A 14,228-nucleotide genomic window follows, 5' to 3' on the forward strand; every position below is an offset into this window, starting at 1 on the left:
TAGAGCTCAGCGATTTAAAACCAATGTCAAATAACTAACAATACTTTCCTCAGCTGGACAGAGCTATGCCAGCTGTTGGGAGACAGGAAGTTTATTGATACCGGTGTCCAGGACTTAATTTTCTCTTATTGGCTAGTACCCATTCCCTTCAAAATGGAAATCAAAAGGTTCTGGTAGTATCAAGCTGTAAAGAAGAGCGTTGCAATGTATGTATCCATTTAGAGAGGCAAAAAAAGTGTTTTACTATTGTGACTGGTAGCTTCAACACCTGCTGCCTGGGTTATATCTATTGAGGATCAAGTGTATCAGTTTCCAGAGTGCAAAAACTAAGCTCACTTAGGGGGAGGGGAGCGGAGAGAAGGATGGATTAACTCCTACAACAAATTCTTAACTGTGAATTTCTTGTGTGATGGAAAAAAGTCCATCTTTGTGTTTAAGACATTTAACATTACAATGGGAAGATGCTCCTTGGGTACGGTATGCTATCAATATGTTGTTAAGACATTATAAATTGCTCATACATCTATGTTTTTATCTATTTTAGCTGTAGCATATCTAGTTTGATAAGGAGAATGAAATTACTAATCAAAATTGTGTTTGTTTGCATCCTATGAATTTTATCACCCTGCCTCACGAACAAGTGATTAAAAAGAAAGGACCTACATGAGCTTCTAAAGAGCAGCTATCACAGCTTTGCAAAATAAAAAACACTTTCTGCACTATAGGCAGCCTGAAAAGGGAAGGGTTCATGTTTTTTTTTTTTTTTTTTTGCTTCATGATATATAAAAGGTGGTTAAACAAACCCACTTTCTGTCCCTTTTCAATTCACAGCCCTTAATTACGTTATCATTTATTTAAAATGAAAGATACTGAGCAACAATTAACTCAGAGTATTCAGGTTTTAAACCATGTTCGAAACAAGCTCCTTCACTTCTCAGATGTGAGAACAAGCACATATCCTGTACTTACCTATTTCATACCAGATGACTAAAGAGTGCCTCATGTTACATTAAGAAAACAGAATTTCTGACACCAAACAGTTAAACATTAATAAGCATATAGAGATTGTCACAGTGCAACAGAAGAGTCTAAGGCCAATCAATTATAAGAATGTTTGAATATTTATAAGTTACACTCAATCTATAATAAACCCTGTTTTTCAAAATATAACCAGAACAAAAGCACAACAATTCTGTAGTGTACCAAGTGTATATTTCAATTTACTGTATGCAATCTAACAACAAATTTGGTCATAATTTACCAGATATACATAAATGATTTAAGTAGTAAAAGAAGATTCAGTTTCAAGAGAATAAGTTCATACCTTGAGAAAAAAGTAAAATACATTAAGAATGTCAAGCCAGGTCCAGTTTCTAAGCATTAAGTGAGCTGTATTCTAGTAAAGCAGATTTAGGTGAATTTCATTTTTATATATATATATATATAGTATGTGTATATATATATATATATATATATATATATATATATATATATATAAGGAGAGGGGGGGAGAGAGAAAGAGAGACAGAGACAGACAGATCTACCTGTTGTAAACTATGGTTTTAAAGGGGATAAATGGGATGGAAAAATCTTTATGCTATACTTACATATTCACAAAGCAGAACATTACTTTAATGTTTAAAATACTTTTCATTCATATGATCTTTGCCCAACTAATTTCTACTTTGGACCCCACCAGAATTACACATTTCAGTCTAGAACAATGATAATAAGATGTATGCTTCAGTTAAAAAAAAAAAACACAAACAAAAACTAGTAATGTCAGGTTTATAGTGCTGTGGAAACTACCAATGAAACAACTGTATCATAAAAAAAGATGCATTTTAATACCCATATAACTGTAGTTCAACTTATCTCAGTTTCATCCAGCAGAAACAGTGACTAATATTAAATCACTGTTCTACTGAAATAAAAGGACAACAGTAAAGCTTGTCTCTTTAAATACATACCAACTTTGATCAGATGGAGCACCATTAAGATTCTGTCCGACAAAGCATAGTTCAGTTTTCCACACAACTACCATAATTTAATTACCTGATATAAAATAGGAAAATATACTCATTTTAAAATTAAAACAAAGCTGAAAATATGGGGACCCTCCATTTTTTTAATACAGTACAGTCACACTGGCCTAGCTATATGTTATGATAAATGCTGTGCATATTTATTCATTGTGACATAATAATACATCAAATGCAGTGTCCAATGATCAGCTAATTCATTAAGCTAGATGAAGTGAAGGAGTTTAACCTAAAGGTGCAATACCCTCCCCTCCCTCAGGAAGAGGCCTGAAATCATTGGTACAGTATCACAAGTTTAGAAAAAAAATGTCCATGGCTACAAAAATTCAAGTTTCAATGCCTCCTCAAAAACTGAAGTAAAGAGTGTTGGGAGTGGAGCATTCTATAGGGTGAACTCAAATATCACTTTGCTTTTGGTTTTGTTTTGTTTTTTAAAAATATGTTCCAGCAAATTAAGCCACCAAGTTAAACATAATTTAACATTAAGCATTAGAAACACCCCCAGAAAATACAAAAGAATTAAAAAATTAGATCATTTGTGTTCATTTTAATGAATAACAATGGGCACAACAGCCTAGTGTCTAATTCATACTGCATAACAAAACTAGCCAAAAGCAGACATTTACGGTAAATTAACAAACAAAAAATCAGATGTCATTTAATATTTCTATGACACTCTTTCTCCATTTCTGGGATTCTTTGAGCTTTGTGTTGGACTGAGGTATACACTGGAGAAAAAAAGATGGTCAGCAGGGAATAATGCCAACAAAAAGATACCTAGAACAGGCAGCAACGCCAGAAAGTGTCTAATATAGTAAAATTTGATAAGTGGCAAGGAAAAAGTTATTCATACTCTAATACTAGGAGAATTGTGATTAGTCATTTTTCCTTGTGTGATTATTCTGCCTTTTGCGAAAGAGAAATAGCTTTCTTGCAAATTCAAAGTTGTCAAGAAAAAGTCAGTAAATTAATGCCAATATTATCTTCTCCAGTGCTTGTCACCTAGACCACAGGCTGACTTAAGGCCAACCAATATAAATCAATTTCATTAGCATGTTGGTATTACTTATACTGCATATTTAAGTTACTGAGTTTACAACCATTAAGGATAAGGGGGGGGCAAGAGTGGTATAGCAAAGCCCTATTCTTGGAAATAAGAGCCACTAGCCCAAATTAGCCTCACTGGTTCACTGAAACTATGATTGGATTTGGGGAAGCTGTCATCATATTTCCATACCAAGATTGTAATTTTCTTCATTCATGTTGACGGATACATGAATGTGTAACATAATAAGTACAGTTACCATGTTTGAATAGGACCCAAGTAGCTATATCCTATAAATAATAAAAAATACATTTTCTTTTGATAACTGACTAGATGAGAGGACTCTGTATAATTCAACCAAATAGTTGTATGCTGTACAGTCCTGTGCAAATATCATAAAAAATTTAATAATTCTTTTTTGCTATAAGGCTTTGACCCTACAGTTTTCACAGCAACATAACTACCATCCAGCCTGTACCATACTTTGCAAGCCTTCAGTCAAAAAACTCAAATTGTCAATCCACAGTGTCCAACTGCAGCATCCCTAAGCAGTACACCCTCAGTCATCTAAAGGCAAACAGACTTCCCCAGATTCATCCCATCGAGACTGGTCATTCTGCTCTTCCACATCATCAACTAGCTCTTCATCAGCTTCTCCTACTTCATTTTCCTCATATTCTTCATCCCTAGGGAAATCGGTGTCCTGCACCTGGTCTACTCCCTCTTGCCCTCCTGGTTGAGATTTATCTGCACAGTCTACACAAACTCCATAGCGTCGAGATCCATGTCTTATTCCAACACTGGCTGCTAGCATGAAGATCTTCTTACACACCATACACTTGTACTTTTTATCCTTTTTATGCACCTGAACAGGAAGAGAAATGTTATTTAGAAGCAACATATTTTCATCCTTTGGAAAAGCCTGCTGAATTTGCATGAATTGTTTGAGGTCAATTCATGTGTTGAGATTCTCAAAAGAGTTTTTGACAAAAACTTTGCTAGCTAAAGGCTGACCGGGGCGACTAATGGGCCTCTGATGGTTGAGAGTCAATGTTTTCATTGTCTTATCTGTTGCCTACAGATTAAACAGCTGGTTGGCATAAGACTGACATGATTCTTGTCAGTTTCACTGCTGTACAGAGTTTTGTATAGACCAGTGTTTCTCAAATGGTGTTCCGCGGAACCCTTGAGTTGAAGGGTTCCGCGAAGAAGCGGAACTGTGCCGCCCAACAGCTGATGGGGCTGCGCTGCCAAATCAAGGCTACACCGCGCCGCTGAAAAGAGCAAGATTTTCTTGACTTTTCGGTGGAGGGTATGGCATGGGGGCGCAAGGGTTCCTTGGGTATGGTAGGGGCGCACAAAGGTTCCGGGGTAGGAATGAAATTGAGAAACACTGGTATAGACACTTGAAAAAAGACACTATATCAAGTTACTCTTCTAAAAGAGAACCCAGTGTGTTTTTGCAATTCTAAGGGCTAGAAAGGAAAAATAAATTAGCTTAAATCCTATATAAATTAATGGCATATTCCACTTCATTCATTAGGGAAAGTTTCCCACTTCTCCATGGAGAGATTATTCTCAAGACCTGTATATGGGATTGAACTGCTTATGCATGCAATTAAATTAATGTGTTTTATAACTAGTCTGTTATTGTTTAAGGATAAAATATGAAAATATTTTTCAACAGTCACTGAAACACAATTTAAAATCAGATGGAAATTAGTTGAAGGGAAGGTATTTCACCATAACACTTAGGCCTCAATTACATGGGAATATGTTACATTGCTACAACCATACCAGCATAAACACTGATATTTATAAGAAGAATTTGTTTTTGTTTAGTTTAAATGCCTTCCCAAGCAACACAACCTAAACAAATCTAACTATTTGTTTAAATTCTCAGGTTTCCTCTGCAGACAAGAATGAAACTGGTACTCAGTCCAAGGCAATCAGAGAGGATGATGAAAAAATAAAAATCCATGCAGATGATACAGTTTCAACCCATGTGTAGAATCAGTATAGTTATCAGAAGCTCCAGATTTTGTTGTTTTCATAGTTTAGACTCATTAGGATATTGTCCCACAGATAGGGCAACAAAATCCCTTCCTCAAATGAAAATTTATTTATTAACTGCTGCTGCTGATTACAGTTAAAGCCTTGAGTGGTACTGAAACTACACCACCACTTAGATTGAAATATCTTCTGGAACAGTTATAATTTGGTATACATGACTAATATAGTATGTTCTCTTTTACTCTGAGCTTAGACTAAGCCAGTAGACAGCAGCATGGTGTACCAGCACCTCTTTCTTACTGTTTTCCTATTCCCCAGAATTTACACTTTAATTTTTTTTAAAGTTTGCTGAAATAGCATGTAAAAAGACAACTAAGTTTAACAGATGCAGCTGATGTTCGCAAAACCTGGAACTCCTCCAGCACCCACTAAAATGAATAGGGCAACTAACTCAGCTGCTCATTGACAATACTTTAAATATTGACATTGTTAACAGCTTCACTGCTTGCTGAAGCATACCTAAGGAAGGAGAGGGAGGAGAATATTAGGAAGGTTTACAAAAGACACAGAGCAACATCTCATTTAGAAATCTTGAATGAACAAATTCTTGTGTGCTACCACTGTCCCTTCCCTCATTCAAGAAACAGCCAACCCCAAGGACCTAGCAGAATGCAGCAGAACACATCTCTCCAGCCCTTGCAAAGGGGAGCTAAGCTCAAGAAGCCCAATAGGGCTTACGGGCTTGAGCGTCCCCCTCAATGAGGCTCAAACAAGCCAGTGGAGCTTGTGGGTGTATTCGGATCAGATTGAGGGGGAGAGCCAACCCCAAGTCATTCAGAGAATCTGCAAATATTCAAAATACAAATCACACAAGTGGTATCTCATGAGGGCAGTACTTAGAAAAATACCACCATTTTTCTTGCCACCAATTTGACCCTGCTTTTACTACTCCCTTAAAACTGAAATGTTAGTGCAGCTAGGATTTATACAACCCAAGGATTAAAATAAAACCTGACATGTCTCATCTCTTGTAAACTGCACAGAAAATACCAATCAAAAAGCCTAGAATATAAACACTTCTCTGGCTTCTCATCTTGAGGTGCTGTGATTACCTTGGTTCTTATAGCCATTTAGGCACATGCACATATACAGCATGTTAGTGAGTGAGTAACTGTTCAATGGCATTTTATATTAAATAAGTGTCAGAAGACAAGCTTCATTTTCAGCATCAGGTTGGAAATACTGGTCACCCCAACTTGGATTTTTAAAGTGTATATTACATCAACACATCAGATGGTCTTTGGATGAACATAGCTGCAACTTCAACACCGCACTTGGAGAAGCTGACTAGTGAGTTATCAGTTTGGGAAGAAAATGGTGAAGAAGTACAGATTGAAAGGATGTTATATTCAACTGCTGCCCTAATAAGGGAAGGTTTCTTCCAGTCTACTAAGCTTGTAAAAAAAAAAAAACCCACAATTCTGCTCTTATTCTTCTGTCACTTCCTCAATTCTCCTGAAACATCTGCCCCAAAACTCTCGTGCCATCTCCATGAAAGATTGTGGAAACAAATTTTACTGACAGAGCATTTTCCAGATGGGAATTTAAAAAGAAATATAGTTGTCCAGGCATCACAGACAAACTTGGTTACCTTACTGTAAAATAGATACTATTCACATGTCAAATCTCTTATGAAACGGTTTCTACCAAAGATTAAGAAACATTTCAAAGTTTTAAAGACATATACAGAAAATGTTACCTACCAAGGAATGTCTTTTTACATGCTCTCTTCGAGTAAACAGCTTTCCACAGATGTCACAGCTAAAAGATCTCACCCCTGTATGGATGAGCAAGTGTCTCTTTAGTGTTCTTCTGTATTTGGCTACATAATTACAGTGTGGACACTTCAGCTTGTTCATGATTAAAGCAGATGAATCACCTAAAAAAAAAAAAGTCCAAGTGTTTAGTAACAAAAGAAAATGAAACAAGACTATCCTGCAATACATTCTAGTACAGTTGAAAAAGCAAAAAAGGGGGCTTTTTCCAGACAACACACAGATGATATCAGAATCATGTGTCAGAGCAGTATTTATTGTCCCTCAGCCCTCTGACAATCCAGTAAGTGGGATGTGACTGTAGGTGCCTATCTAGTAAATATGGACTTTCTATAAAGTCTCAGTCTCATATTAAAAATTCTAGAACCTAAGGACAGACCAATTCTTTTAAACTGAGGGGAAAATCCTGTATTTTGGTTCATTAGACTAATAGTGAGTTGTATTATAATTTTAGAATAATCATAATACTTAACTTCAGTAATTCATTTCCTGACTATTGCCTGCACAGAACCTCATTTACCTTCCCTCCTTCTTCAGAGCTCAGATACAGCTTCTAGAAGTAGTGAACAATTGGGGTATCATCACGAGGTAGGAGAGCTAGTTGTACCCTAGAACCAGGGATGGTAGAGCTCAATGGCCATGCACAAACAAACTCAGAATTACAAGAAATGTTAAGATACTACACTACTATATGACAAAAGGAAAGGAATGGGTCTTATGACTGCTGTGCAGTTGGCCAGAGCAGAACTCAGGAACCATTACGGGGGCTGGCTATTCATATGTTCATACAGGATGATAGGAACTCAAGATATACACACACATAGAAGCTTTGGTGGCAGTTAGGTCTAAGGGCATGGGGCTATGCACAGAAAGGATTCTGCGCAGTGGATGTCAGGAAGAAGAAAGCAAATAATTCCATGCGTCTAAACAAAAGGTACTGTTCTCTGTGGCAAAGCCTTAATTAATTTGTACCATGGATTTTAAGTATTTGTAGTATTCAGAAAATCAGCTTGCAATAGCTGAGCACTCACACTTGCTGCATCTAACAGACCCATAACGTTAACTAACTTATTTTTATTTGCATTCTAGTCACCTTTAAGAAATCTAAACCCAGAAATGACTACATCTGTACTCTTACGCATCCAGGTATTTTATCTTTAAAAGTAAAAAGACAGTTACGCTGAAAAATGTGCCATAAAACCCCCTGAATAAAAATGATTAATTTAAAAAACCTACTACTTATGTATGTCAGCAAGGATGGGAGGGGGAGAAGCAATTAAAAAACTCAAGTGTAACATTAAGATCCTGCTTATGTAGGTCCCTATGAAATCAGTGTTTTTATTGTGGATTTATTATTTACTGATTTCATTTTTTCCATTTAAAAAAAATTAATTTAATCTCCTCTGGCTCCAGGACCATGGCGAAGCAATGTCTTTATTTTTTGGTATAGTGCTCATTTTTTTTTTTTTAGTGCTCAATTCTGTGTTATTGTTTTGATTCCATGATTCTGTGTTCTTGTTAATGCGGATTTCATAGGGCCACAATTATGTTGAGAAAGTTTCTCCTAGTAGATAAAATACTGGATTGGGACTTAGGAGATCTGCCACTGGCATGCTGGCAAATGATCATGGTCATGTCATTTCACCACATTTTGCCTCAGTTTCCCCCATGTCAGGAAAATATTACTTTCTTCCTTCATAAAACACTTTGAGTTCTGATAAGGGCTCTAAGACCTAGATATCACTACCAAATGCTGTATGTTCCTAGAACAGCCTCTTTATTGAGAAGGGATATGTTTTTATTATTAATATGATTGTTACACGAGAGTGTTTCTTTGTATAGCCTCAAAATTTTCAGAGAAGTTGTCTGCAGGTAATCTCCTAGCTAGGTCTATGTTTTGTTGTTTGTTTTTTTTTTTTGGGGGGGGGGGTATGATGTTGCTCCCAGAAGGCCAAGACCACACAACATGGATCTCAAGAGACGATGCTTTTAGCCATGCAGAAAGGCAATATGAACTGCACTAACAAAAATGTAATATGCTGAGTGACAATTTTTAGAGAGTTAATCACTATAGAATTATAGAACTGGAAGGGACCTCGAGATGTCTTCTAGTCAAGTGTCCCACACTTATGGCAGGATTAAGTATTATCTCTAGACCAGTGGTTCTCAAACTTTTTGTATTGGTGACCCCTCTCACAGAGCAAGCATCTGAGTGCGACCCCCCCTTAGAAATTAAAAAACATTTTTTATATTTAACACTATGTTCAATACTAAATTTAAACACTATTGCTTAAAATGAATTTATCTTTTCTCACTGATTTTAAATTAAGACTAGAACATTTTTATCAAATTATTGTTGTAAGCGTAAGTTATTTTTTAAGTATAATTTTATTTTACTACTTGACAGAAATTAATCACCAGAAGCAGCCAAAAATCAGTGAGATGGATGATGCTGTTTATTTGACACAACAAGTTTTATTCTTGGCATTGTTTTAGAAAGGGAGCATCTGATATCATCCTTCACATCAAATCAGTTTCAAGATTTTGTCTTTATTGTGAAAAGGCTGGAAAATCCACTCTCACATTTGTAGGTAGTGGGAAATGGCAGATTTTCAGATATTAGCGGGTATTCACTTGTAACTGAGCACCAGAACTGGTTTGGAGTGAGCTGTGTGAATTTTGCTTTCACTTCATCATTGATCATGTTGATAAACTGTTCCTGTGTGTGAATATTCTCAGTAGGTAACTGGTCTGCTGTCACGCTAAAAGGGCTCTTTACCAAGGAATGAAGTGCTTCTGGTAGTGCAGAGAAATAGTGTGAGAACTCTTCGTGAAGGGCTCTCAGATGTTCACTGACAGCTGACTTGAGAGCACTATCGATGTTGACTTTCTCCTCCTCGCTGAATGTGTCAGAAACATGCCATGTCTGTCTGTGTCCAACTTCCTGCACCACAGATCCAACTTCATCTGGAAAGCTCTGATTTTATTAATCAGGTCTATTAATGTTGAACATTTTCCCTGAAGTGACAGACTGAGGTCACTAAGGCTATCAACAGATATCAACTAAACATGCCAAGCAGAGAAGCCATTTCTTGTCACTGAACTTTTTGTTCAACTTGTTTGTCCTTTTGCAGGAAAAACTCTGCCATCTCTTCACGAAGTATAAAAACATGCTTTAATGCATGTCCCCTAGAAAGCCATTGGACTTGAGTGTGGAAAAGCAGAACTTCGTATTCACAACCCATTTCGTTGCAGAGGTCTCGAAAGAGACCACTATTCCGAGCACGCACTTAAATGCTTCACTGCTTGTATAACAACATCCATCACAGCATACAGGCACATTGGCAATGTCTTTGCAGCTAGGACTTGATGATGGATTCCACAATGAATGACAATCACATTAGATTACATGCACTTACCTTCTGCTAAAAGCCAGTCTGTGCACCCATCATAGCTGGATGTTGCATTGTGACCCCCAGTTTGAGAACCCATTACTCTAGACCATCCCTGACAGGTGTTTGTCTAACCTGCTCTTAAATATCTCCTATGATGGAGATTCCACAACCTCCCAAGGCAATTTATTCCAGTGCTTAACCACTGTTTTTCCTAATGTCCAAGCTAAACCTCCCTTGCTGCAATTTAAGACCATTGTTTCTTGTCCTATCCTCAGAGGTTAAGGAGAACAGTTTTTCTCCCTTCTCCTTGTAACAACTGTTTATGTACTTGAAAACTTATGTCCCCCCTCAGTCTTCTCTTCTCCAGACTAAACAAACCCAATTTTTTTTTCCCAATCTTCCCTCATAGGTCATGTTTTCCCATGTGTGTTGCTCTTCTATGGAATTCCTTCAATTTGACCCCATCTTTCCTGAAATGTGGCGCCCAGAACTGGACATAATACTCCAGTTGAGGCCTAATCAGTGCGGAGTAGAGTGGAAGAATTACTTCTTATGCCTTCAACACTTCTACTAACAGTTCTCAAACTGGGATCGGAACCTCTCAAGGGATCATGAGGTTATTATGGGGAGGTCATGAGCTGTCAGCCCCCAAGCATGCTGTGGCTGGGGCTGAGAGCCCTGCACATGGCTGACAGCCAGAGCCCTTCAGAGCTGGATAGCCAGAGAACAGTGGCTGCTGGTCAGATGCTCTGAAGGCAGCACCGCCCCCAGCAGTAAGGGTGGCATGACATTGGGGGGTGGGGGGGTTGTTTCTTTTGGTTGGGTGGGGTCATCACAGCCTGAAATATTTTCAAAGGGGGTCCCAGCAAAAAAAAGTTTGAGAACCTTGGTACCAACGCACCACAGAATGTTTGCTTTTTTTTTCTCTCTCTCTCTCTCCCCGCAAAGGCGTTACACTGTTGACTCATATTTAGCTTGTGATCCACTATGAGCCCCAGATCCCTTTCCGCAGTACTCTTTTCTAGGGAGTCATTTCCCAATTTGTATGTGTGCAACTGATTGTTCCTTCCTAAGTGGAGTACTTTGCATTTGTCCTTATTGAATTTCATCCTGTTTACTTCAGACCATTTTTCCAGTTTATCCAGATCATTTTGAATTTTAATCCGATCCTCCAAAGCACTTGCAACCCCTCGCAGTTTGGTATAATCTGCAAATTTTATAAGTATGTTCTCTATGCTGTTATCTAAATCACTGATGAAGATATTGAACAGAACCAGACCAGAAATGATCCCTGCGAGACCCCATTTGATATGCCCTTCCAGCTTGACTGTGAATCACTGATGATTACTCTCTGGGAATGGTTTTCCAACCAGTTATGCATCCACCTTATAATAGCTCCATCTAGATCGTATTTCCCTAGTTTGTTTATGAGAAGGTCATGTGAGACAGTATCAAAAGCCTTACTAAAGTCGAGATATACCATATGTACTGCTTACCCCCATCCACAAAGCTTGTTATCCTGTCAAAGAAAGCTACTGGGTTGGTTTGACACCATTTATTCTTGAAAAATCCATACTGACTGTTACTTATCACCTTATTATCTTCTAGATGTTTGCAAATTGATTGCTTAATTATTTGCTCCTTATCTTTCTGCGAACCACATCAAGCTGATTGGCCTGTAATTCCCCAGATTGTGTTTATTTCCCTTTTTATAAATGGGCACTATATTTGCTCCTTTCCAGGCCTCTGGAATCTCTCTCATCCTTCCATGACTTTTTGAAGGTAATTGCTAATGGCTCAGATATCTTCTCAGTCAGCTCCCTGAGTACTTAGGATGCATTTCATCTGGCCTGGTGACTTAAAAATTATTTTGACAAGTTAAATATCTTCAACTTGTTCTTACCCTATTTTAGCCTCATATCCTACATCATTTTCACTGGCATTCATTATGTTAGACGTCCAATCGCTACTTACCTTTTTGTTATGATTAAAGATCTAATCTACTTTTCTCTGTATGCTAATCCATGTATTTTACATTGACAGTAAAAGCCTAATTGACAGTAAAGCCTAATGTTTTTAAAAAAGCCTAACTGGCTAATTCTTTTGGGAAAAGCTACTGTGACATTGTCAAAGAGAAGATTATGTGTATCTACCTTTTTTTTTTTTTTTTTTTTTTTTATAAACTCTTTCATACAAGAATTAATTCAAGGAAATCCTATGGCCTATGCTAGGCTGAGGTCAGACTAGACGATCACAGTAGTCCCTTCTGGCCTTCTACTCTATAAATCATTAACAGTACAAGACATTGGACCCAAAAAAGAGGCTTTAAGGGAAAAAAGATTACTTGCCATTTTCCCAAGCTTCTTTTGGCCAAGATTCCGGCAACAGTCCATACTTGAAGTCATTTGAAGTACCCGGCAACAGTCCATACTTGAAGTCATTTGAAGTACCTGGCAACAGTCCATACTTGAAGTCATTTGAAGTACCTGTTACAAGTAATGTTATTTTAAACTTGATTTATACAAAAATTCTACAAAGAATACTCTAAAGAGTTATATTTTTAAACAACTGAAAAACTTTTCAAGTAGTGTTAAATCTAAACCTGTATAACTTGATTACTGTGATAATTTCTTTTAAGTAAAGATTAACCAATGTCACCAAGATGTGGAATTTTTAGACTACAACCCTGGGCATTTTTTCCTCCCCATGCTGGGAGATATTGCAAAAAATTTTCATACAACAAAACCCCTCAAGGATCAAGCTTTACTCATGTAGGTCCTAATTCTCCCACTCTTTGACCTCTTATTTTTTCCATTTATGTATGCCACCAAACTCTTAGTGTAAACTCCCAGGAGAAGAACATCTGCTGACGTTGCTTGTCAACATAGCTAATGTCTTTGTGGGATGTAGTGAAGCGATCTTTGGTCAGCACAGTTGCGTCTACACCAGCGGTTTTGCCAATACATGTGTTGAGCAGTCAGCAGGATTTTTTCCTCATATCCAGCCAGTGTAACTATGCTGGCAAACTGTGTAGTGCAGACCATGCCTCATACCAGTATAAAGCTGAGTTAAACAGATGTAACTTATTTCTGTAAGTCTACAGAAGGGATAAGCTATATTGGTATAAGCACCTTAATTTCCACTATAGAAGACAGTTACTGAATTTTTGTAACTATTGTTCTTTGAGATATGTTGCCCATGTCCATTCCACTTAGGTGCTGAACATTTTTTCCTTCAGTGGTATCCATAGGGTCGGCTCTAGCACCCTTTGCAGTAGCGCACGTGTGCCGGTGTAAGAGGCGCCGCTGTCCCCTCCCCACCTCTTCAGTTCATTCTTGCCAGAACTCTGACAGAGGGAAGGAAGGTGGGTCATGGAATGAACAACTCGAAGAACAGTCAAGAAAGGTAAGTAACCATCTTTTCTTCTTCGAGTACTTACTCATGTCCATTCCATGTTAAGTGACTCTCAGGCAATGCCTCTGGAGGTGGGCCACGAGTTCACGGATGTGCCAATTGTAATACCACTCTGCCAAAACCAGCATAGTCCCGGGCCTGTTGAATGATGGCATAGTGGGACATGAAGGTGTGAACAGAGGACCATGTCGTGGCTCTATAAATGTCCTGTATTGGAACTTGAGCTAAGAAAGCCACTGATGAGGATGCCTGTGCTCTTGTTGAATGAGCAGTCAGAATGGCAGAGAGTGTTACCCTTACTTGCTCATAACAGATCCGGATGCAAGAGGTGATCCGTGAAGAAATTCTCTGGGATGAAATTGGTAGACCTTTCATCCACTCGGCGACCATGATGAAAAGCTGCCATGGATTTTCAGAAAGGCTTAGTCCTTTCAGTGTAGAAGGCTCGTGTGACATCTAAAGTGTGCAGGCATTTCTCCTCACT

General features: G+C 37.9%; 1 protein-coding gene across 2 annotated transcripts in view; it reads right to left on the reverse strand.

The window, feature by feature from the left end:
* Positions 1-1,825: 1,825 nt before the first annotated feature.
* The window catches only part of ZBTB10 (zinc finger and BTB domain containing 10), a 39,441-nt gene continuing 27,038 nt past the window's right edge, over positions 1,826-14,228 (reverse strand). The window contains exons 3-5 of one of the 2 annotated variants that reach the window (XM_067553572.1): positions 12,679-12,780; positions 6,864-7,039; positions 1,826-3,952 (exon numbers count right to left, since the gene is read on the reverse strand). In XM_067553572.1, the coding sequence (XP_067409673.1) occupies positions 3,647-3,952; positions 6,864-7,039; positions 12,679-12,780 (584 nt within the window). In that variant the 3' untranslated portion in view covers positions 1,826-3,646. Of the gene's footprint in view, positions 3,953-6,863; positions 7,040-12,678; positions 12,817-14,228 lie in introns of both variants that reach the window. The other variant, XM_067553571.1, reaches the window with a different exon arrangement.

Source organism: Emydura macquarii, unplaced genomic scaffold (assembly GCF_026122565.2).
Source record: "Emydura macquarii macquarii isolate MOO-44397 ecotype Brisbane River unplaced genomic scaffold, CSIRO-AGI_Emac_v2 contig_1477, whole genome shotgun sequence".
Classification (NCBI taxonomy): domain Eukaryota; kingdom Metazoa; phylum Chordata; order Testudines; family Chelidae; genus Emydura; species Emydura macquarii.